A 25338-nucleotide genomic window follows, 5' to 3' on the forward strand; every position below is an offset into this window, starting at 1 on the left:
CTTCCGTTCGTAAAAGGCAGGAAGGTTTTTTAAAGGGGAATAGGGGTTGACCTGATGTCACGACAACCTTACCCGTTTCATCTAACATCGTTTGTTATTTTTTTTTAAATTTTTTACCGAGATAAGGTGGGAGGGAGGGTTACCGTCAAGCTACGTAATTACCAGGGGGTATTTAGAGTTTTGTGACAAAATACTACGATGGGGGAGGGTGGTGTTAAAAATCACTCAAAAATGCTACGTCATTTATGGATGATCCCTAAGCGAACTTCAGCTATATCAACGGCGAATAACTTTAGCTTAATACAAAAGTGATAAGCTCCCGTTATGCCGAATAAGATAGACCGACCGAAAAGGGCTATTCAAGTCACAGAAAAATTTAATGCTTTGATTTACAGTTTCGTTCAATTCTTAGGAAAATGTTCCCTAAGATTAGATGTTCCCGTTTTGGTGAACCCCTCGATATATTTGTATGCCTCTAGCTTTCATTGTGTATTACATTTTGTGATACAACTTAATACTACTAAATCCTTTTCCTGGCTTATTGTGAAATTACAACATCTGAATTTGCCCCGATCCAGTCCAGATACTCGGTAATGCGGGTATCTACTGCCGGCCGTAAACGATCGCATCCCATGATTCCATCGAAGTGGAATGAATGAATGCCAATCAGGTAGGTTCGGCCCGCTTCCCGAACAGTCACTGGACCGCCTTCGTCACCCTGAAAAATTGAGAAGTCTCTCACAAATTAATAAATATCAAAATTAATCAATCACTTACATTACACGGTCCTCCATTGTTGGTAGTCACACAAATATGCGTACTTCTCACCCAAGGGTATGACAATAGACAAACCACATTTGTCGTCACTGTACCTATGGCGTATTGAAGGTTTTGCGTTGGAATTGGTTCATTGTATCGGGTTCCGGTATTTCCCCATCCAGCAGTAGTTGCCGAATTCTGGGCGAAGCTTTTGCCAGCGTCCGATTGACGAGGCATCTGAACTGGACGAATAGTCACATCATCAAGGGAGCATCTTGGTTCAGCGTTAGAATGGCAATGTCGTCCCGTCCTAGCAGCCAACTGAAATTCGGGTGAATCAGAACATTTGATACACCAATCAGAGTTCCGATTCTGGCCATATCAGTGGCATTCAATGCAACGGTTACCATGTTTGCGCTGTAGAAATGTAAACGATAACTTTAGAAACTAAGCATCCGATGACCCTTCATATTACCCAGAGATACAATTAGCCGAGGTCAGCACATACCGGCGAGAGATTAGGACACCACTGCAGAAGTCATGGCCAGAAGTTCCTCCATGTATGAGAACTCCAGCAGCCCATGGAACATCGGTAGGTGTGGCTATGGTACCGCCAGGGAAAGGCGGCGATGGTGACGATATTGCAGATACAAATCCCGACAACACCGCCAATAAAAATACTAGAGCAATCCAAAATCGCATCCTGCTAGATCACACGACGCTAATGGTTACGATTGGTTGGGAAATGGTCGGAAGCCTCTCACAGTGTCACTTAAAAAGTTTACACCCGCAAAAGTCAGCTAATTTGCCAACTGGACAAACTTCTACCTTATTAATGTCTTTAATTTAATTCATTTAATTATTCCAGTTATATTATGAACTTTTCCATTCTTGTTGTCACATCAGTATCTGACAGATCGACTTGGTCGCCAGTTAAACACTAAATCCAAAAATGTCGCACTACTTCTGTGTACGGCTAAAACAACTGGTCGTATTTGACGATCCGGAAGGACAGAAGTTTTGTTTGGCGACAAGATCATGGCGAAATTCGAAACTTTTTTTACAGTACAATGTAGGCCAAGTAGGCCTGCCAGCTACTGATGAAACGATGGCCAACTTATTAAAGTTGAAAATTGTACCATCATGCCATTACAAATTTGAGGTGGGGTGTCCTTGGTGTTGGTGGCTATATTTATAATTATCCACAGATAAATAAATCTCTTGATATAACCACTTAAATCAAACCGCAAACAATTTTAGTGGACCGTATGTTGGACACCACTCGCTGCTGGATTTGATCGCTTGAATAGGAGTGCACTGATTTACACTTTACTTGGATGGTATTTTTACTCTTACTCAACACTTGGATCGTTGGAATAAAACTGACAAATAAAGCGAGATGAGCGCGCTTCTTTATATTACACGCCACGCGTTCTAGTAACGCGTGACTCATTCGCAATGCATATTGATGCCATACCTCACATCATAGGTTGAAATATGCACTCATTTGAACGGTACGCAGTTTGTCGCACATCTTTTAGTTCCTTAGCAGACAGGGATCTAACTTTTCTTTGTCGCGGAAAGGTGCTGACAATGCTCAGTAGGCCAGAATGAAAAATTAGCAGGAATTTTAAGTTTTTAATAAATCTAGACAACTTAGTCTTATTATGTTTTTGGGAGCGATTTCGTTGTTAGTGAGCTCATTCTTATTGTTACAGCAACAGTTAGGGTGGTTCTAATATCACCACGATCTGAAAATTAACTATTTAATGATTCTAGATAGCGCCATAGGACCTTCAGTGAAGTTGTAGAACGACAAATTTTAGAAAATTTACTTGCGGCATCTTTTTTCATTGTACAATAAATTTAAAATCAAGGTTTAAGGTGTTTCTTAGGGAAGCAGGTTCATTCGTATAACTGTTGCGGTAGTGATTTAAAACTGATGTAGTCTTAAGACAAGTTTAAGATGGTTTTAAAGCGAATAATATGTTTTATGGCACCACATATCTATTACCATTGAATAGTTATGAGCACATTTTCGCCAAAATTGAGCTTTTTTAGAATACCAGTATCACTGATAGAGGCAAACGAAAGATAATTCTTTTTCAACTAAATATAAGATTCTAATATAATGATTCTGGGCATAATGGAGTAAGAAATGGCGATAAGGATATATTTTTAAATTTCGCAAAATTCGTTTCAAAAAATCAATTTTTGCAATTGTAAGTACTTATATTTTTTTAATAATAAGAGTCTTCCAAAAGCTCTAAAGATCATCTGAAGCCAATATTAGCGAAAAAGGAATACTGCAAAAGTTGCATTAAAAATTGTTTTTTTATGAATTCACTATTGGTAGGAAATTTAAATTACTTTCACTGTGGAAAATATAAAAGATATAGTTTTGTTCTCACAAAGAAATTTCCCACTTTATAAGGCTAAAGGTATGAATAGGTGAACGAAAAGTGAGTCTTTTGTTGACCGTAATTGGAGAGCCTGAAACTGACTGCAGGCAAAGTTCACCGCCATCAAGGACAAAATCGGAACCAAATTATAATTATCGCCACTTGTTGGTTCATCTACAGCCGCGTAAAAATCCTGATGCACTAAAAAGCTATACAGTGCCATCCAATCTTGACAGACCTCCGGATGACTACTTGCAAGAAACTATCGCACAGCAGAACGGAAGTTCTAGTGCCAATGATAGGGTGACCATACGTCCTGAACATGTCCTGGTTTTTCACTGACTGTCCTGGTGTCCAGGGAAGCCGAGGAAAACGCCTGATTGGTCCTGGTTTTTCTGCTGTCGTCGGCTTAATTCATCTATCAATTCGGGACCCGAAAAATTCGCTTTAGTACCTCTGAGAAGAAACATCAGCGTTTTGGTGACTCTGCTTCTTCTTGAGTTCTCTTGCTAGTGGCATTTTTTTCGCCTTACTAGAAATCCATTCCATAAAAAGGAAAATAGTGAAACATTAATAACTATCGTGGAATAACTTCATTGGACGCTCTCCCGAACTGGTGTAGGATTAATACCAGTACCTAATCAGTCCACTTTTTCATCTTGTTCGGATCGGAAGCAAAGTCGCCCTGCAGTGTAGTGAATCAAACGAGCGTTTCTACCTATAGTTGGCTGTCGACATGTACCGCGCCAGTGTTACAAGTAAGCAATCGATAAATAACAGTTGATCCAAGCTAGTGTGAACAACAAAGCACCGTTACTTCCATTGGTGCGATATCGATCGTTTATTTCAAGATGTTTGAAACTCAGAAGCCAAATTTGAACAATCTTCGGTACAATTCAGTGGTCCTATGTTTTAAACACTGCCCAATTCGCCCTAGTGCTCATGAAGTGGAGCAGTCATTAAAAGTGCAAATGCAACTTACACTTACGGAAGTCGTCGTTATCTAATTCCGCCACAATCGTAATGCTGATAACATTTAAAACCATTGGCCATTGGGAAAAGTTTTGTTAGAAAAAAATATCCAACACGTCGTTGATCATGGCAATTTTAGAATTGGGATTACCTGTTTGTATTGACGACGATAAGATTGATGTACGTCTGCACGATCTATCTACGCGCACTACCAATAAATTTATTGCACATCATGTCGGAATACGTAACTGTGGAATCCGTTTTAAAATCTGGATAAGTTTGGTTCCAAGTATCGTGAGAATGCGAGCGACGAAACCTATTCCTTTATACCTGACCTTTCAACACGAAATAGAAGGCGTATCCAAACCTTAAATCACGGTTTGCACATATGACGGGCAGACCCCTACTTGCCAGTTCTGTAACAAGAAAACACGCTATGGGTAAACATACAAAAAAAACCTCTAACGAAACAAAATCAACTGCAAGCAAACAGCCCTCATCAACATCAACTAAATCACGAACGACCGGAGATGCAGCTCAGATTCCAACGAAAGCTGGAACAACAGAACCTATGCACAGCGTGTCCAATTACCGTAATGCGTCTACTACTACCCAATTCACTGCCAGCACCACCGGAAATAAAGTAAATGGTGGAACACGGTTACACGATCGTGACCCGTAAGTCCCACAAACAACTCAAACTAGGTAACCGTGAAAATCCATGCAACATCAATAGCGAGTACAGACGAAAACAAAAAACCGAGAGAAAGCGAACTAAGTGATCCACAAGCAACAGCAGCCGATGCAGCTAATGGATCTCTAGCAAGAAAGAAAATCTTTACTCGAAGTAACAAATCGCGTGCACAAGGTGGATAGATAATAATATTATATGCATTTATTTTTATTTACACATTGTAAATATTTAAAGATCCACGGCTCAGGTAAGCTAACGCTTTGAGCCGTGTCAAATAAATAAAATAAAAATGAAATAAATTCACGATTAACATGGCTTCACGGATGTTTAATAGCGACCAACTTGCCGAGTCTAGTATATCCTACATAACAGGGATTACGGAAATTCGTGCTCCAACTGTTATCATTTACACCAACCTATCCGCTGGTTTTTAACATAACAATCGAAAAAATTGGAGAAAATTGGAATCAACGGTAGGTTTTGCAGCTGTTTCGATCCTAGCTCTCTGATCGAGAGATAAAGGTTGGCATTGGAGAATGCCTGGTATAGCGCAGGGACGCTGCCTGAGACCGTTGATGTTTCTGCTTTACTACAATGCCGTGCTGAAAACTCCTCGCCGAACCTCTCCAACAACATCATGAAACTTTCGCTGATGGTGGTATAACAAGAACTGCGAGTGTGTAACTGCAAAAAGTGCTCGGTGGTCGAAATCCCATGACCCTCAGATTTTTATTGCCGCAGCTCTGCCTGCCAAACCCCAGAACTTTTTAACTGCCCAAAAACCTATGGAGAAGGCACACTCGATTGAGAGGTAACGAGAGAGACAGTCCCCTTTCAACGGTCCTGGGTTTTTATTCGCCTGATATGGTCACCCTAGCCAATGATTTTTCTTCGAGCCAAATTGAATGTAAAAATGCAACGCCTACCTCGATCCATCTGATTTTGCAAGCACCAACGAGTAACCAAACTTCGGCGATGTCAAATGTGAAAAGACGTTATAGACTGTGATCTCGTTTAAAAATTATAAACAATTAATTGTTCATGCCAATGTAAGGTATAAGTCAGACAAAAAAGTATATACTTCCAAACAATTTTTGAATAAAGGAAATCAGGTCAATAGAACAAGACCTACTCTTGGCGTTAGCAGAAAAAATATGGTTTAGAGAAAAACGCCATTTTGAAGCGGCCATTTTAAATTTTCGAAAAAAATAAATCATTTTCTAATCATCGATAAATAACGAATGAAAGATAAAAAGCAGAAGTTCGTATGTTTTTTTCATTTTTCGACAAAAACTTCTCAAGTATTGCTTTGATTTTCCGCAGAATACCCCCCCTAAACTTATTAGGCGTTATGATTAAAATCTTACTTTTAGTATTAGATTTAGTTGATATGTCAATCTGTTCGATTAATAGTCGAAGATCTATATAAAAAATAAAATCCATCTAGTATTAATAATATAAGCAAACCTTACATGGTTTCTTACATTACATTAGAAGAGATTTTTGATTTCAGTTCGACACTTTGTCCCAGATAGTGAAGTAAGACATTGTCTAGCTGTTTCTAGCCTTTATACAAAAATGGAAATATAGAAATATTTGGCTTTTTTGCCATAACAAACAGTCAACTACATAATTAGCGATTTTAAAACAGAACAAATAAATAGAAAATAAACAGAACAAAAAATTTCATTTTTTTCATTTCAGCTCCAATGAAAGAATAACAAAATATACCTGTATAGATACATTTCAATTCAATTTTGTCCGGAATTTGTTTTGGTAGTCGTCACGAAGTCCTAGTAGTCACGAAGCTGTCGATGATACTCATCGCCTTCGACGAGACCGCAAACTACATATTAACCCATTCATGCCCATGTTGTTTGTGGACAACAACGTTTTTAATCAGTTATATCTTTTGATTAAGGCAAAATTTGCTCACAAACACAAGTAAAGCTAATAAATGTGACTATTGCCTTTCATTTGAGTATTAATAGTTTCAAGGACCAGCTCTAGAACTGAAGTTATTGCAATTAGTCTAATTGTATTCCGATGGAGCTGTGCTGCCAGAAACAGTTTACGTTGACAACGGAAAATGAATTTTTCATATATCTTCGTTATGTTGCAATATTATTGAAAATTGATAAAACTTATCAATTTAGACTGTCTTTGACTACATTTTCCACGCAATTGGACTATTGAAAATATTCTAGGAGAATTGTATTGAGCCTTGGAAGGTAAAAATTGAGCAGCTTCTAGCACTGCGAGGGAAACACCCATCTTTATGAAAAAAGGCTTTTCGTGTTTCTTGATCCCACCGTTTTCAAGGAAAAATAGTTTTGAAACCCTACATGCACGAGAAAAAAGTTGGGCATGAAAGAGTTAATAAGACTGATATTACTTTCCTAACCCCATACAAACGAGAAGTGACAGAGGTTATAACGCCTCTATTGGATGAAGGTAGGAAGCTCAATGTAAATGTGTATATGTGTGTGCATCCCTATTAGAAGAACTACCAGTACTTGCTGTTACTGTCTCCAGATTCTGGACAGAGTTGCCTGTTTTCTTGGTATGTACTGATGCTGCCGCTACTGCTCGGTTCAAACGATGCGAACGAATTGATGGTAGAAAACATTGTACTTATCTTTTATATTCGACGGTATCGAAACAAAGATTCGTCCTTCTTATGTTTATCGCGTTTCGTTTGATGGTTCGCCCCTATGGTGGACGTTTTATAATGAACCGAGTACATAACAAGGGGTTCTTTGCGAATGGCATCACACGGTGGTCGGAAACGTCAAAAACGTGAACTTAATTCACCATAAGCCAAACCATCGAATATATTTAGAGGGTGTCTTTTGAGGAATTGTTCGTATGAATATTCCCCATAATCTGATAACAATTGAAATTAGGCATGGCTTACTATGATCGAACTAAAAAAATAACTTTTCATACTGACGAGGTAGAAAGTTGGTGTCTTCGACAGAGTTTTAGAAATGCTCATAGTGAATAATTTTGTTGAAGAACTTGAGCGTGGAGGATTAAAGGTTATCGATTTATAAGGCGTTTTCTATGGCAACCTCCTTAAATCTAATTTCTTTAATATAACTTTTTTCATTGTGACTTTTCGTGAAAACTATATTCAAGACAAACGTGTAAGTATCAAAACTACATAATATTGTCGAAGATTGCATGTAAAAATACTCATTCGTTTCAAAGTTATTGAAGATTTTTACATTTCTTTACACCAACTTCAACTCTTTTTTCACTGTCTAAAGTATGCATAATAAAGGGAAGAAGGTTTGGTGTGCGGCGCTCTAGAACCCTGCTGATAGGGTAAGCTTACTTTATCATATTTTTTTACTTTTTCCATACAAAAATCAGCATTAGTGTTATTCGTATTGCCTACGTAGCCACACGTACAACAAGCTCTCCGGCGTGACCATTATCCCCATGGTGGAGCGTTGCATAACATCCAGGCCGTTCTGCTACCATAGAAGAATGAAAGGAAGGCCTCCGTATCATCTTTCTGACCGCAACAACGGAAACGGAAATAGTGGATTAATTTAGCTTTCATTCGATTCCCTGGTCTTTTTGAGTTCAACGTAAACTGTACGAAGCACACCATATGCTATGGGGAAGGGATATACACGAGCGTTGGTTTGGTTTTCGTTCGTAAACTGAACCGAGTACAAAACCGGGGGTCATATGCGAGTGCGGCATCATTCGGGTGCTTTACTCGTGCTAATTTCACAAAAAACACGCTCACTTTCTCTGTACACGCGTTAAAGGAAGAAAGGTGAAGGGAAAGCCAAAATCCCGTTCGGTTCATACCGGTTTCCAATTTTTTGTCGGTCGCATCCATCGTTTGCTGCGAAAGGGTCAGTTGTCATAGCACTGCTTTAATGAAATTGCACGACGAAATTGCACAAACGGTAGATGAAAAAGGAATCACGATTTATTTATTTATTTATCACGCACATCCACAGGCCGTACTCGGCCCCAATGATGGATACTTAAACTAATTACATATAAAAAACTACAGGAATCGATTTCTTAATGATATCCGAGACAACTGAAAGTCGAACAGGTGCGACACACGATTGAAGAGGCGTTGTAGTCCCGTGATAGCGGCATTAGCTGTTTGAATAGTTCGTCGAAACGGCACTCTCAGAAGAACGTTTCCGCGTAACGTTCTGGACCTTGCTTGGATGTTAACTCGCTCTAGTAAATCTGGAGAATCGATGCGTCCTGACAGAAGATCAGAGATGAATAAGGCTCTTGCAGTTTCTCTACGTATAAATTTTCGTTGAACGCCTTCAATTCGATCGCTGCTGTTCATGTAATTCGGGTTCCAGACCGCCGAACAATACTCCAGCGTAGAGCGCACTAAAGAGCAGTATAGGCTTTTGAGACAGTAAATGTCTCTAAAGGATTTAGCCGTACGGAAAATGTAGCCCAGGCTTCGCGATGCTTTACCAACAACATACAAAATGTGATTCTTAAATGTAAGTTTCGAATCTAACAGCACTCCAAGATCCTTAACGCAGCTCAGCCGGGAAACAAGAGCTCCAGACAAGTTATATTCAAACTCAATGGGATCTTTTTGACGTAGGACTACGTCTTTGTTTTCGATATAGGGGTGCACTCTGCAAATTCTACAAAAATGGTATGTAACGAAAAGTGGTCCAATTTTAAACGCATATAATTCAGCCATCTCACGATAAATTTTCAATTTTTTTGCACAAATCGTCCCGAAATACTTCTAAGAATAGATTCCAATAGATAAACCCAAGGATTTTTGATATCATAGCATTAAAAAATTAAATAATATACAACCTTGTCAAAATATCGCGCATTAACACACAGAAGATAGCGCTTCCCAAGCCCTGTACGACGGATTGGTGTACCTAGCGCGCAACGCTTCTATGGATGACGTCATCATCGACTATTTAAAGAAAGGACTTGGCCAGAAACGCTCAGTTCCCTGTTGAACGGCTGGCGAAGCAGATCACTGCGCTGTGTTTTTTACAGCCAGTGTAGCTGAGCTAGAAGTCCGTTACACTGGCTGTGGAGGGACGCTACCCTGTGTCGTCCAACAGGCGACCGCTCCAACTGCTTGCTAAATGCCGCTGTAATGTTGCCAGTAAATTTTTGGTTTAACTAGCACATGTATTTGCTATTTTCGCTTGAAATTAAGTAATGTAGTGGTAGTAATAAGCTTCCCATTTTGGTTTAAACGCAAGGACAGTTTTTAAAACAGGATTTGATTAATTAGTTTAGCTCATCTAAGCAATTTTATCAATTCTGTAATTCAAAAGGAATTTTACGGAACTTGGTGAATTTGGCCCCACTTGCAACTGGTATAATCAACCTGCACAAAGTGTTGCATAACGCAGGGCTGTTTTTTGGAACAAAATCATTCAGCCCTTTGCTATGCAAAATCACGATATTATGACAGATGGGCTAAGCGCGGCCGTTCCTTTCAATTGGGAAAGGCCGCGTGGAATTTTGGTGAAACGCGCTAACAGTGTCGTGGTGGTACTAGTTGTCTCTTTCGCTCTACCCATCATCATCAGCGTTGACTCATTTTGCATTGTACGCTTGGGTTCAATGTTTGGGACGAATGTGTTGGTAGGTAGGGGAACTGGCGGTAAAATGAACAGCAAAGTCATTATTTTCTAACTAATAAGTAACTGAGATATTACAATCACCTTATGTTTCTTGTTAGACATGTTTTGTACATATCTGGTAAAAATACTTCGTCATAAACACATTTTTTCAAACATGATTCTTGATTTTCAAACATGTCCAAAAATGAGACATGTTTATACTGCCGTGATACGCATAACAGTCCCATTTGCTATGGATTTCCTATGCAGGTGGGACTGTTATGCATATCTCGGCAGTATAGCGAGTGGGTAAAATGAACAGATTCTGGTGACCTGCAAAATGTCCTGTATGTATGCAATGCGCAGCGTTAGAAAGCATTTTCCGATCAATGCTAAAATCCCAACAAATTATGAGCTTTGCATACACACAGGGCATTTTGCAGGCAAAAAAAAAATGTCACGGAAGAATTGAATTTTCATGACGTAATATTAACCATTTCACAATCCTGTGGCATCGAAACACATCTACAAACTTGGGGTTATCCATGGGTGTTTGAACTTTTAGGATCTGTTTGAGAGCAACTAGAGCTTGTTCATTACATGAGATGTGATTATATTGTCTAAAATTTGATTTTTCTTCACCGGTCCGGGTGTTTTTTCCCACACACTAAGTACTAAGAAAATAAATATTTTACATTAAGTAGTATAGTCCTACGTCTACAGTTCGTGCAACCCCATAGGGCTGCCCCTTGTAGTTTTTTCTGGAGAACGATATCACAGAACATTTCGCCGGATTCAGAATCATTCGGTTGTTTTCACACCATCTGCTGAAAGTGTCGAATTGCTGCTGCAAATATTGTGCGTCCGTTCGGCTCCGAATTCTGTTGAAAATTTTTAGATCATCTGCATACGACAACCGTGGTCCTTTCAGCTGATAGTTTACATCGTTGAAATAGAGAGTGAATATAAATGGTCCGAGATGACTTCCTTTTAATACTAATAGATTTTTCCAAAGCATTTGATAGAGTTTCACATAGTAAACTAGTAAATAAACTAATTTCACTGTATGCCTTTTCTAACGAGGCAGTACAACTGATAAGAAGCTACTTAAGCAATCGTAGTCAGGCAGTACGTCACAGCACTGCTAACGATATCTTATGGGGTTTTTCATTGGAAAACACCGGGGCAGTGGATGGTACTGGTTTAACACTTTCTAGCAGAAGTGGGAATGAAACACGTCTAGTGGCCTGCTCTTCTGCTAGAAAGGGCAACACCAGTGCAGTCCACTGCCCCGGGGTTTTTCAATGAAAAACCCCATAAGACATCGTTGATAGTACTGCCCAAAGTAGTAGTTTGTATTCGTGCGGGAGGTGCTGATTATAACATTATAACATATTTGTATTTTGTGCTAGCATACTTTGTTTTGCATAGCCAGATTATCCTTTATTTTATCATTGAACTGAATCAATGCTATCATCTAACAACAAGTTAGCGTGCACCATAGTCGATTAAAATTATAAATTATATTCCATGAAACATTGCGCATTGAAATTGAAGCGATACAACTGAATACTACTAAATCCTTTTACTGGCCTATTGTGGTACTACAACATCTGAATTCTGTTCGATCCAGTCCAGATACTCGGTAATTCGTGTGTGTACTGCCGATCGGCCACGATCGCATCCGCGGATTCCATTGAAGTGGAACGAATGAATGCCAATCAGGTAGGTTCGGCCTGCTTCCCGAACAGTCACCGGACCTCCTTCGTCGCCCTGAAAAAATGAGAAGTCTCTTACAAATTATTAAACAATCAAATTAATTGATCACTTACGTTGCACGGTCCTCCATTATTGGTAGCCACACAGATGTGCGTACTTCTCACCCAGGTGTACGATAATTGGCACGCCAAATTGGACGTTACTGTATCTACGGCGAATTGAAGGTTTTGCGTTGGAATCGGTTCATTGTCACGATTTCCGGTATTTCCCCAACCAGCAGTAGTTGCTGTCCAGTCAACGAAGCTTTTGCCAACGTCCGATCGGCGTGGCATCATAATAGGGCGAATCGTTACATCATCAATGGGAGCATCTTGGTTCAGCGTTAGAATGGCAATGTCATCCCGTCCTAGCAGCCAACTGAAATTCGGGTGAATCAGAACATTCGATACCCCAATCAGCGTTCCGATGTTGGTCATATCAGCGGCATTCAATGCAACTGTTACCATGTTTGCGCTGTTGAAATGGAAAGAATTCCTCCAGAAACTGAGAATTTTATATCCATTGACTATATTACCCAGAGATACAATTAGCCGAGGTCAGCACAAATCGGCTGGAGATCAGCACACCACTGCAGAAGTCATGACCAGAAGTTCCTCCGTGGATGAGAACTCCAGCAGCCCATGGGATAACGGTAGGTGTGGCAATGGTACCGCCAGATATGCGCGACGATGATGACGCTACTGCAGATACAGTACTCGAAAGCACCGCCGAAGAAAGCACTAGAATTATCCAAAATCGCATCCTGCTAGATCACTCAATGCTAATGGTTACAATTGACTGGGAAATAGTAGGAAGCCCATCACTGTGTTTTATAGCTTATCGCCTGATAAAGCTGATTGGAAAGGCTTTATCGACGTCCGCCAAATGTGGTTTCCAATTGCGTCATATTTTAATGCCGTTTCTTTAATTGTTTTCTTCAGTAGGTAATGCGACAAACGTCAATAAGTACGGCCAGATTTTGAGAATATTGATGCGCGTGTTCTGTGTTTTTATTGCTCTTGGGGCCATACACTAATTACGTAAGGGCATAAGGGGGGAGAGGGAGTTTTAAAATATCTTACATATTCTTATCTGAGGGGAAGGGAGGGTTTGTTGTTTCATAAGTAATATTGTAAAACAAATATGAAAAATTATATCAATATTATTTTTAATAAGAACAGGAAATTATTTCTTATTTGCACCATGAACATTTTGTATACCGAGCGATTGCCAAAGATCTTGTAGGCCGAATATTTCTAGAGTGTGAACTGTATTTTACTTTCAAGGAAATTCGGAGATGGTCATCTCTCTATGATTTTTTAATTGCGAAAATCATGATAAGATCTTACGTAAGGGGGAGCTCACCAAAATCGTACGAACTGGGGGGAGGGGGAGATTGAAAAGTTCTAAAAATCCTTACGTAATTAGTGTACGGTCCCCTAGGCGTCGGCAGGTGGCGATTCAAATATGGTCGTCTTTAATCTTTAATCTTAAAATACAAATTAGTTTGATTATAACAACTTCAGCTATACTGACAATATTAATAACTATGAGTGCTCAAAAGAAAGCAAATAACCCCATTTAGCAGCCTTAGGGACCATTCATAAATTACGTAATGCGAAATTGCCGAAAATTGACTCCCCCTCCCCCCATGTAACAAATTGTCACCAATTTTTTTATCCCCCTCCCTATTACGTAACAAATTCTTTGATTTTTTTTCTTCAGTAAAAACATGTTTATTTATTTATTTATAATTGATATCAACAGACACAGTGCGGTCCTAATGATAATTTCTTAATCTATTTAAAAAGTCAAATTGTAATCTGGTAGGTGGAATGTGAAGATCGAACTCGGATGACACTCTGTTGAAGGTCCACTGCAAACCAATGATGGCACCGTTTACTCCATAGTTAGTCCGGCGAAGAGGTAATCGGAGGAATAAATTATTGCGAAGGGCGCGAGGACGAACGTTCATATTTATCGCACTGAGAAGCTCGGGGCAGTCAATTCGATCTTGAAAAATATCCGAAATCGTCATAGCACGGAATAGATCCCGCCGCACTTGCAATGTATCGAGTCCAATAAGCAAACCCCGGCTTTCGTAACTTGGCAGCTGGTGTGGGTTGCTCCAAGGCAATCGACGAAGGACAAACCGAACAAATCCGCGCTGTACTGTCTCAATTCGATGGACACCGTTAAGATAGTGAGGGTTCCACACAACTGAACAATATTCCAGAGTTGATCGAACGAGTGAGCAGTAGAGAGATTTGAAGCAGTAAATATCTGAAAAGTGCTCAGATATTCTCATTATGAACGCCAAACAGTGTGATGCCTTTGCGACAATATAGCTGATATGCTGTTTAAACGTCAGTTGTTCATCGAGAAAAACTCCGAGATCTTTGACGCAATTCGCTCTGTCAATCGTGGATTCAGCTAGACAGTAATCGAATCGAATTGGCGATTTTTCCTCGAGAACGTAATGACCGTACATTTCTTGGGGTTTAGGGTCATTCGGTTGAACTCGCACCATACCGCAAAGGTTTCCAGTTGGTGTTGAAGGAAAGCTGCATCATCAGTATTCCGGATTCTATGGTATAACTTGAGGTCGTCGGCGAAAGACAACCGTGGTCCTTCTAAACAAAAGTTGACGTCGTTGAAATACAGAAGAATAATCAATGGACCGAGATAGCTGCCTTGTGGAATACCAGATGAAGCAAAAAACTCTTCGGATACACAATTACCTATCTTGACTGCTAGACGACGATCACTGAGATACGATTGCATCCAACGGAGAATATTAGTACCAAAGCCAAGTCTATCCAACTTTGCCACTGCAATAGCGTGATTAATCTTGTCAAAAGCAGCTGAAAGGTCCGTGTAGATAACGTCAGTTTGAAGGCCGTCCGACATGGCATCTGTAACATATGTTGTGAACGACAAAAGATTCGTAGATGTTGAACGTTTCGGCATAAATCCATGCTGAGTCTCGGAGATATACTGTTTGCAGTGGCTGGAGATGGTTTCCAACACAGCCATTTCAAACAGCTTAGGAACTGCGCTTAGCGTTGTAATACCACGGTAGTTGTCAACTACCTTTTTATCACCTTTTTTGTGAGCTGGAAACATGAAGGAGGATTTCCAGATTTCGGGAAATACTCCGGTTGTTAGCGACAATTGAAACATGATGACAAAAAAGTTCAATTAAACCGGCGGAGCATTTTTTTAGAATAATAGTTGGTATACCATCTGGGCCTGCCGAAGTTGAAGCCTTCATTTTGCCAATCGCCAGTTGTACCATACTATTGTCGATATTGATAGAGTTCAAATACTGGTATGATCGAGGTACATCAAGAGCCGCGCGTGAAACCTGAGTCGGTGTCAGTTTCTCGTTGGAGAAAATACTCGCGAACTTTTCAGAGAATAGTTGGCAAATCTCCTGTAAACTAGAGCTCATACGTCCTCCATAGCTCATCTTTGAAGGCAACCCGGATTCCTTTCTTTACTCGTTTACATGCTTCCAGAATGTTTTATGTTCGGACTTCAACTTACGTTGCACGTTTCGCAAGTAATCGGCATGGCAACGCTTCGATGTCTTTTTATAGACTTGGTTAACATGAACGTAGTGTTGTCGCAGCACGTAGCCCCCAAACTTGGAGTACTTTTTCAGAGCGGCTCTTTTTGTCGCTTTTAAAAGCCGTGTGGTGTCCGGCGGGCTGAAATCTTTTTGCACTATTTCAACCAAGAATAGAACCTCTGGGAACTGCTCCCATGTCGTAAGAGGCGACTAACAACATGCTAGGAGTTCCTAGGCCGACGTTTTGCTCCGTACCGAAGACTTAATCTGGACGGACCTTAAGGTTTTCCATATTACCCTCTTTCCAGTCTGTATTTAGTGAATCACTGACATATACTCACCTTTTCTGATTCGCCTTTCTTGATTGTGTACCAACGTTTTAAGTTTCTTCTGGCGGTTGTATATTAGCCGTAAATGACGAAATCTAATTCTACACTAAGTAACAGAATATATTAATATACCGGCACTTCCACGCCAAGGTTTAACTTCCAAAGCTTTGGTTTAAAAACCGTTTTTAAAAAATGGAAACTTTCATGTAGGAAATTTATTGAATTGGCCTAAGATGGAGCTGTCGAATTTCACAAAAAGCTTTTTATGTTGCAAGTGATCTGTAGTTGTGTTAAATTAGGTATTTTTCTATTATATTTGGAACCGTCTACCGACAAATCTACATTTACGAATACCTCCAAAAGTGACTCCTTGAGGTCTCATGAAGGCCTGACACTAGCTTTATGATACTTTTGCTTTTCTAAGCAGTAATAAAAATCTCAACATTCAAGAACTTCACTTTGTCAGAAAATGTAGGGCCATCGGAAGCTAAAACTTTGTAAAATCGCACTCCTGGTCCTTTTTTCAGTGCAGTACTCTACGTCACTCGTTCAAATTTGCACCGCTCTTATGGTAGTCGGTATTTGCTAGTATTACTGTTCTCCCATCCATTCTGGTAGTCAAACGGTGGGATAGCAAAATTCTTACAAGTTTCCTATCTCATGCCTCCACGCGAGTCTAAGTCTATTGATGACATTTGGTCCTTAGACCGCAGAATGAGAGGGTGCGAACAGAATGAGAGGGTGCGAACAGATCTAGTCGAGAAAACATTGCCGTAAAAATGAATAGTTGATCGGAAATTAGCCCCAATACGACTAATCTGACTAGTATCTATGAACACGGGTCAATACGTATTGAAAATTCGCCGCGTCTGTTTTTATGAACCTAATTTAAAGCTCCGTTATTGCTAACAAGCCCGTGCATCAGGTTAACAATCCTTTATATTTCCCTTGAGTGTTCGGTATTATCGCTCGTATACTTGTATTCCACAAACAATCCGATATGGAAATAAGAAATACTTTCCTTGATTTATAACATCTCTCGCTATTTTTGCCTGTATAATGTGTTATCACTCGGTAGTTTTCAAGCCAATAAATATATCGTAGAGAAGAAGTAGCGAATTCTGTCCAAATACTGTTGCAATAAATAGTGATCCGGCCCATTACGCGGATAAGATTAGCTTTTCTAGGCAATACTCCCACGGTCGGCCGTGAGGAGTTCAAATTGCTTTTGTGTAGGGAACATAGTATACTCTCGGTAGCCGGCTGCCCAGAGTTTAAAAATAACCAAAAACTAAACAAGATCATCTCTTTTTCGAGTGATCGTGCACTCGAAGACTAACTAAACAACTACCTAATAAAACATGCTTTACAGGTCGCATCGTTTGCTTGGAGCGAATCCTAGACCTGATACCCTTCCAAACCACCAACTCCGCGACACCTATGGAAGAGTCTGATGAATCGTCGTCCTTCCGTTAAGTAGGTGGAGCATCAACACTTCCCGTCTACCTTATCCTTTATCCTTCCCCGTGAACGATGGAGATGGGGGCGGCCGGCAATGATGGCTATCATGCTGTTGAGGTTTTAATATGGGTCGGATTGGTATGAATTCCTACTTACCACTTCCTAAGCAACTCTTATTAGATAATCAGCAGTCAAACATGATGAAGTCAGTGTGCAATCCGCCAAAATCATCGTCACAACGCAACGCAACGCAACGCAACGCAACGCAACGCAACGCAACGCAACGCGGCTCTTTTTGTCGCTTTTAACCGTCTCGGCTCGGCAGTGTGCCACGCTGGGTGCTTAGATTGAAGGCCACTTCATTTGGGTACATAGCGATCGATAGCATAGCTCATAACATTGGAGAAGGTCTGCACTGCAACGTTGACATCATCATTGTCGAGAATTTCAGTCCAGTGGATATTCGACAGGAAATCAAGAATCCTATTATAGTCGGCTTTTCTAAAATTATAGCTGACGGTGTCAGAAGCATTGCAGTCATGCTTCACTCGAATCGCTTCAAGCACTATATGCAGGGGAGGGTGATGTCTAACAGTCTTTACCAGGGGGAATGGTGCTGCGGTAATATTTGGCGCGTAGTCAGATTTGCTCGAAAAACAGAGATCAAGGATTCTGTTGTTTTCGTTCACCACACTATTCGTTTGGCGCAGCAGATTTAGACTGTAGCAGTCAAGCAAACTGGTGATACCATCATGAAAAGATGACAGTTCGGGATCAGCGAACATAAATCGGTCAGAAGCAGAGTGCCATTTTAATCCGGAGAAATTGAAATCGCCAACAATCAGGGGATCACCAACCGGGCTTGCTTGAGCAGAAATCCGTTCCAGTGACTCAGTATGTGAATCAATCAATGTCGAATCGCGAGTGCGGTCCGGTGGAAGATAAATCACACAAAGAAAAAGTGCGTAGCCAGCCAGTTTGATTCGCACCCACACCTGCTCGACACAGACCCCCAAAGTATCGTCAATCAGTTGCGCTTTCAATCGACGATGAATAGCCACAAGTACCCCGCCGCCGGTAGCCGTGAGACTGTTGCGTGACCTGCGATCAGTACGGAAAACATCGTAGTTGGCACCAAATGCTTGCACTAACAGCGTGCTATCGCTAAGCCACGTCTCTGTGAGGGCGATTATGTCGAAGCATTCATCAGAACTTGCTATCAAATAATCGTCGATTCTTGAATTCATACCGCCGGCATTCTGATAATATATTTGTAGGTTTGAATGCCGCGATTGACTGGAAGCGAGGAGCTGATCAATGCTTGCATTAACAAAATCAGGTTCGTACTTGCCGTTGGTATCGATTTGGAAGACCCCTTCACCACTCCTGCACACAGGACCGGAACGACTGGTGAACGCTGGCTGCAATGGCTCGACTGTGGCAGGGGGATCAAGGGCTTCCATAGTGCTAGCTGCAGTGCGTCCCAGGGTGCGATAAGTCATACCAGCATAGCATAGAGTGCTTAGTCCTTCTGTGATCGTTGTAGAGCCGAATGTGCTATGAAGAGACGTGCTCGTTACGATGGGATCCAAATTTTGTTTTTGACATTGAAGATTCACAGCGGCGGTAGAGTTGTGCTCATCAGCAGACTGTAAGTGAAATTTACATTGAGGGCGTGCAGCATCTTGTATTGCTTCGGAAGGACATATACCCTTCTTGGCTTTACCTGACGAAGAAGAAGTCGCCGATTCGGGAGTGGCCGTAGCGTATTGGTAAATCGATTGCCCCGTACGTAGGTTCGAGTCCCGACCCCGCACATAGGGTTAGAAATTTTTCCTAAGAGATTTTTCTAACCCGAAGAGGCGAATGACCTTAAGGTTAAAACCTCTATAATTGAAATAAAAAATATCTCCGATTCGTCAGGTAGACCGAAATCGCTCGCCGAGGTACAAGAAGTTGGACAGACGAGTTTATCCAAAATAGCTTGGCGCTACTGTCCACCACCAGATGGATTCTTCTCCGCCGCAATCCTAATGATAGGTCGTTGGATTTTTGATTTGGTCACAAATTCACGGAAGTAGATGTTCTCCGGCCAAAAGTCTTTGGACAGAGCCTTATCCCTGTATGAATTGCTAACTCCAACTTTGAAAGTAATGAAGCTCAGAGATGAGGGATCCTTGACCTTAGGAACTAGATGAACTATTCTCGGTTGCAGATTCTCCCTCGGACAATCTTTCACAACGGTAGAAACTTCATCATCCGTCGCGCTGGGATCGAATGCTGACAAGTAAACCCATAACAGCTCCTCAGGTGGTGAAATGGCTTTGGAACCACGAATATTAGGAATTTTTGTTTTGAGCGAATCATCTTCGCGTTTGCACTTAGGTGTGTTTGAAACTGGATTATATTCAGCAATTCGTTTCCAAGGCGTTATAGTTGGGGATAGCGGTTTTGAGTCTACTTTAACCGACAGAGCTTTGACGACATCTTTCAAATCAGCTATGTCATTCTTTATAGATTTCAGAGAATTGTCGTCAGGCACTATGTCGCGACAACGCGAAGCCATTCTACGGAAATTGTCATTTGAGAATAAGGACGTCACGAACATCATAATTTATCTTGACGCATATCATGTGGGACGAATTTTCGCAGTATCCACAACATGTGGTTCGATCAGAATCATTAACCACTTTCGAGCAGTTGTTACAAGCCATGCTTTTGATGTAGAAATAACGCCTAGCGGGTATGCAATATACGCAGGAAAACGCTAACGGGTAACGTTCGTCAATGGAAGCGAACTTGCACGCAACGTGCGACAACTCAGCTACCCACCAGCAGATGTCGCTTTTGGCGAAAAAATTGAGCGTAACGTACTGTGCAGTGATAATGTCAAGTGAAAACAAAAATCACAAACAAAAACTATCACCACAGATAACAGACGTTTAGGCTAGAACAAAATTTCTTCAAAAACCTGTGTAAACTTTCCAATTGATATACGTTGAAAATCCGTGTTTCACTATTGCCATCTGCGCAACTGTTTGCTATACGTGTTTAACAGCTGCACTCTAACTGCATTGTAGTGATCACTGCGCCATCTGCAAACGTTTGTCAAACATGTTTCAGACGTCTGATTTATTCGGAAATTCAGTAGCGGGTTTTACACACGATTCAAATCGATCCTAAACGTCTGTTATCTGTGCTATCACTTTCACGAATCAATACTAGCATATATAATCGTGCTTGAAGTCACGAAATTTCAATGCACACGTACTACCGAATAACACGATAAACGGATAAAACAAGAATAAAAAGAATCGCGGGTGTAAAACACTAAAAATGTCAAAAAAAACTATCAGCTCTAGTGACGACCGTAATATAGCAAACAGTGATGCCAATGTTACGTAACGTTCTAGCTTTCTCCCCCTCCCCCATGTGTAACAATATGTCATACCTCGGACCCTCTGCCCCCTAAAGACGTTACGTAATTTATGAATGGTGCATTACTTGTTTTTGTAAATAAATATTGTCGAAATCAATAGTTAGAGTTCTTAAAAACGTTGTTGTTTATACACAACATGGACCTAAAGTGGTTAAACACTCATGAACTAGAGCAACGCTTTTATTTCTGTTCCCGAATTTTCAGTCGATTGATAATATTTTTCCATTCTGCTGTCGGTATCAATTACCACAGTGTTACTCAGGAATTACGACGTCGGAGTTTTCCGCTATCCAATCAATGTAATCGGTAATACGAGTAGCTACCGCCGATCGCCCACGATCACACCCAAATAGTCCGTTGAAGTGGTACGAATGAATACCAATCAGATAGGTTCGGCCAGCTTCCTGGACGGTCACAGGAGCACCTTCATCGCCCTGAAACAAAAGTGCGTTCAACCATCATAAGAACATAATATTTAAAGCCTCACATTACAGGGTCCACCGTTGTTAGTTGCCACACAGATATGGGTACTCCTAACCCACAAGTAAGAAAGTTGACAAAGAAGATTGGAGGTAACGGAATCAACAGCATACTGCAGGAATTGTGTCGGGATTGGTTCGTTGTCCCGATTACCAGTGTTACCCCAGCCGGCAGTGGTTGCCATCCAGTCCACGAAGCTATTACCCACGTCGGATCGACGCGGCATCTGAATCGGACGAATCGTAGCACCATCTATCGGCGCGTCCCGACTCAACGTCAGAATGGCAATGTCATCTTTATTCAAAAACCAGCTGTAGTCGGGATGGAGCAGTACGTGGGATACACTGATCAGGGTTTCAATATTACCCATGTTGGCAGCATTCAATGCTACAGTTACCGTGTCTTCCCTGGAAATGAATGACAAAATTATTCCATTTGAAGTTGAACATTTAATGGATCAGTCTACCCGGCTATACACAAGGCAGCAGTTAGAACAAATCTGCTAGATATTAGAACACCACTGCAGAAACTGTGCCCGGATGTTCCTCCGTGAATGAGCACCCCGGCAGCCCACGGAATATCGGTTGGACCAGCGATCTCTCCACCGGATATGCGAGATGCACGTATTTCATCGTCACTCAGTAGAGGAAGACCAAACTTAGCTCGATATTTGTCCGTTTCGCGAAACGTCCTGACTACGTTCCAATCAATAGATTTAGGATCGAGTTCTGGGCCGGTGATGGCTGAAACGATCGCTGCAGTCAATGACAGTAGTATAATATTCTTTAAACACATTTTCGCTCGAGTCACTCGGTGAGTGCGTTTGGTCAACTAGACGAAATCAACCGTAATGCTGCGCATTTACAATTTAGAAATGCTGAATTTTGATTTATGTCCTTCTCTGTGCGGGTTCTGTGATACGGATAAGTGTTATGGTTATTGCTGCGTGGGGTAGACGTTGCCTATTTCATCTCATTTGATGATGACTCATTATCAAACAAGAAATACAATGACACCATTCCATAGAATCCACTGTTGATGTAGTGAAATGAAGTGCTTAATGTTTTAGCATTAATCACCGGTGATGCGAACTTGTATTTTTTCGAAATTTATATATTTATAAAACACTCGAAATTATTTCCATAAATTTAGCGATGCGACCCATTTCTTCATCGATCCATTTAGTTTACATTCAGCTAAACTTGTTTAAAACTGATATCAATTGTTAAGTACCGTCATCGGGGGTTACTTTACGCCCAAAAAGTATTATTTTTATTCAGTCAGCAAGCAATTTGAAACTAATTGAAGTTTTACGTAAGGTATAATTTTGCACCATATCGAAAATTTTCTTAACTACTCAACTTTGTGAACACTGTTTTTTTTTGCGAAACTGTCCAAGTTGTATACTCATGTTAATTTACTTTGAATGGTGCTGAAATACCAAAATATGGGTAAATTTAATAAAACCATTTTTTGCTCGAAAAAAACTTGGCGTAAAGTAGCCTCTTTTTTGAAAAAAATGGACATGTGTACACCAATTACTAGATTCTTAAAAACTCGATCAACAAATGACAACACAAATGATTGCATTATATCACCTAGTAAATTTTACGTAAACTATTATATCTTATTTTGATTACCACACAGCAATTTCCCATTGAAAATTAAACTGTAATGTTTCTTGCGAATATTTTATGTATAAGTTTTATCGCCTGCTACGATTGATCACTCTCTTAAAACCACTTTGTGCTTAAATAATTGTGTTGAACCAACTAACAACTCTACAATTTGTTCATATCAAACCAACTTATTTTACATATGAGCTCATATAATATTATTTATTGTTAGCGTAAAGTAGTCCCCGATGACGGTGTAGATGAGAATAATTATACTTTTCAGCAAACCCGCTACCAATGAGATGAATAAGGGAACGTCTACTCTATCAGATGCATAGAACGTGACCAAAACAAAATCTGTCATCTTTATCTGGTAAACAATAAGAAATTATTTAGTGCAGTACTCGATGATATACTTCCTTCTCAGTCATGATGCAGAGCAACAGGGATTATCAGGATTTATAAAAAATAAGTTGTATGCGCAACTGGTTACAGCTTTCAGGGCTGGTTATGGTTAACATCGTCCTTGAGAGCTTAAATTGTTTCTCGGTATTGATTGGATGTGTCTCATGTCAGTAAGGACCTGTCCGAATTCTCGATCGTGGTTTATTCTTCTCGGATTATGCAGTATTCGGCGTTATTATATGTGGAGCAATATCCCATCACGAACCAGACGAGTGAACAGTACAGTGTATTCAAACATTGCATATTTTAGAAATTACGAAATATCCTGTTGATCAGGCTCTATTGATTCCTTTTAGAATATTTAAAAACTGGGCAAGTGTGGTAGGGATCGTTTGAGTCTCGAACCCTTCCCATATACAATGAAGAAATACTGGCTGGCAACTTACCATTTTTTTGTTATTTTAGCGAATCTAGAAATAACGCCTTCGGCAAATTCTCAGAATTTATATTCGCAAACAACTTCGAAGAAGGCGCCATCTCGCTAACTCAAATAGTTTAAATTTTATAGCTTGAGGCTTCTAGATGACCCTTCAATCCCTATTATTCAAAAAACGGGAATTGTTGTCATAAGTGTTTAAACGGGTCCATAAAATAAATTTCCGATTGGATTGGATTGAAATTTTCGATATGAAAAGTGAATGTGAACGAACACCTGTTTCTATACGGCAGCCTCTAAAGTTCACATGTTATCTATGGTGCATTTCGAGTGTCGAGTTGACAAGTTTTGAACTACTTCCATATAATCATCAATAGTAAATTTTTTTGTGACACCGTTGTATCATTTAGGCAAGGAACTTAACAAACCACCCTCGCACTACTCTTAATATTCATTCAAATTTTCGAAGTGGACCAAAGTCCATGAGAAAAAATAATGCTGACACGTCAATACACAAGATCATCCCAAATGATCTCCAAAAAGCAAAAAAAAAACATGGCATCGATTTTCTGGAACACAACGGTTTCCATATTGATGAAGGAAAGATAAGGAATGTGAAGAAATTTGGGAAATTGACTACTGCGTACGAACTGTGAAGTTTCCTTGGCTTAGCATCCATGATCAATTATGCATTACGTCCAATATGCCCAACGTCCATTATGCGTAACGGTTTTATGCCTAATAGGGTACACCCGTATTACTCAGTTCAAATTGATGATCGTTATGAAAGTCGGAATCTTACGGCCATACCTACAGATTTCCTGCCAGATCATCAGCTTGCTGGCAAATTTGTCTGCCAAAGAAACTTTATTTTTCTCGGGAACATCTCTGTGACCTTTATCAATATAAAATTTCTGTCCCGGCATCTGTTTAAAGTCAAATTTGACAAATGTTTCATCTTTCTCTTAGATGCAGTCGTTGAATTTGGTTAGATCCTGATCGTACAGCTTTCAGGCCCGGCCTTAAACATCGAAAGCTCATTAACCTTCTGGAAGTCGCGCTAGTGCACTGAGTGCACGCTGCTCTGAAAATCTAGCGAAATCGTCTTAGGGCACCAGCGGCTGTTCGTTCAGTGGGCTATAAGCGCGACTTCCGGAGGGTTAAGGTTTCAATAAAAAGTTTCGCAAATGAACCAAAAAATAAAAATCAATGGAGCGGATGGGTGCTTCCACTAACCGACGGAAGCGACGCGAATACTTACAGAGTAGATTTTTCGGGTCCTAAAGCAAATTAGTCTACCATGCGAAAGGAAAGGTTATTTTGCTACTTGGTTTAATGGTTTACGCTGTTGGAAATTTTGGGTTGGTCCGACTTACCAGATTCGTATCTACTTTCCACCGAATCGTT

At 40.4% G+C, this 25338-nt stretch overlaps 1 protein-coding gene and 1 pseudogene across 1 annotated transcript; both read right to left on the minus strand.

Moving 5' to 3' along the window:
- Positions 1–481: 481 nt before the first annotated feature.
- LOC131692718 (collagenase-like) lies at positions 482–1461 on the minus strand (annotated as a pseudogene).
- A 10399-nt stretch (positions 1462–11860) lies between these two features.
- On the minus strand, positions 11861–22320 carry LOC131692730 (coagulation factor X-like). The gene is made up of 6 exons (XM_058979954.1): positions 21941–22320; positions 21482–21881; positions 21253–21428; positions 12727–12963; positions 12266–12665; positions 11861–12206 (listed from the first exon to the last, which is right to left on the minus strand). Exons 1-6 carry the CDS (start codon positions 22267–22269, stop codon positions 12027–12029), a joined length of 1722 nt encoding a protein of 573 aa, XP_058835937.1. The 5' UTR covers positions 22270–22320; the 3' UTR covers positions 11861–12026.
- Positions 22321–25338: the final 3018 nt, after the last annotated feature.

This window comes from Topomyia yanbarensis, chromosome 3, assembly GCF_030247195.1.
Source record: "Topomyia yanbarensis strain Yona2022 chromosome 3, ASM3024719v1, whole genome shotgun sequence".
Classification (NCBI taxonomy): Eukaryota; Metazoa; Arthropoda; class Insecta; order Diptera; family Culicidae; genus Topomyia; species Topomyia yanbarensis.

What these genes read in the sequence shown, in the direction of transcription:
- LOC131692730 (XM_058979954.1), bottom strand. Translation starts at nt 22,269, where the DNA reads ATGTGTTTAAAGAATATTATACTACTGTCATTGACTGCAGCGATCGTT. An exon ending in GCTGCCTTGTGTATAGCCGG is followed by an intron (nt 21,882 to 21,940) that starts GTAGACTGATCC and finishes ATTCATTTCCAG; the next exon opens with GGAAGACACGGTAACTGTAG. An exon ending in ACAACGGTGGACCCTGTAAT is followed by an intron (nt 21,429 to 21,481) that starts GTGAGGCTTTAA and finishes CTTTTGTTTCAG; the next exon opens with GGCGATGAAGGTGCTCCTGT.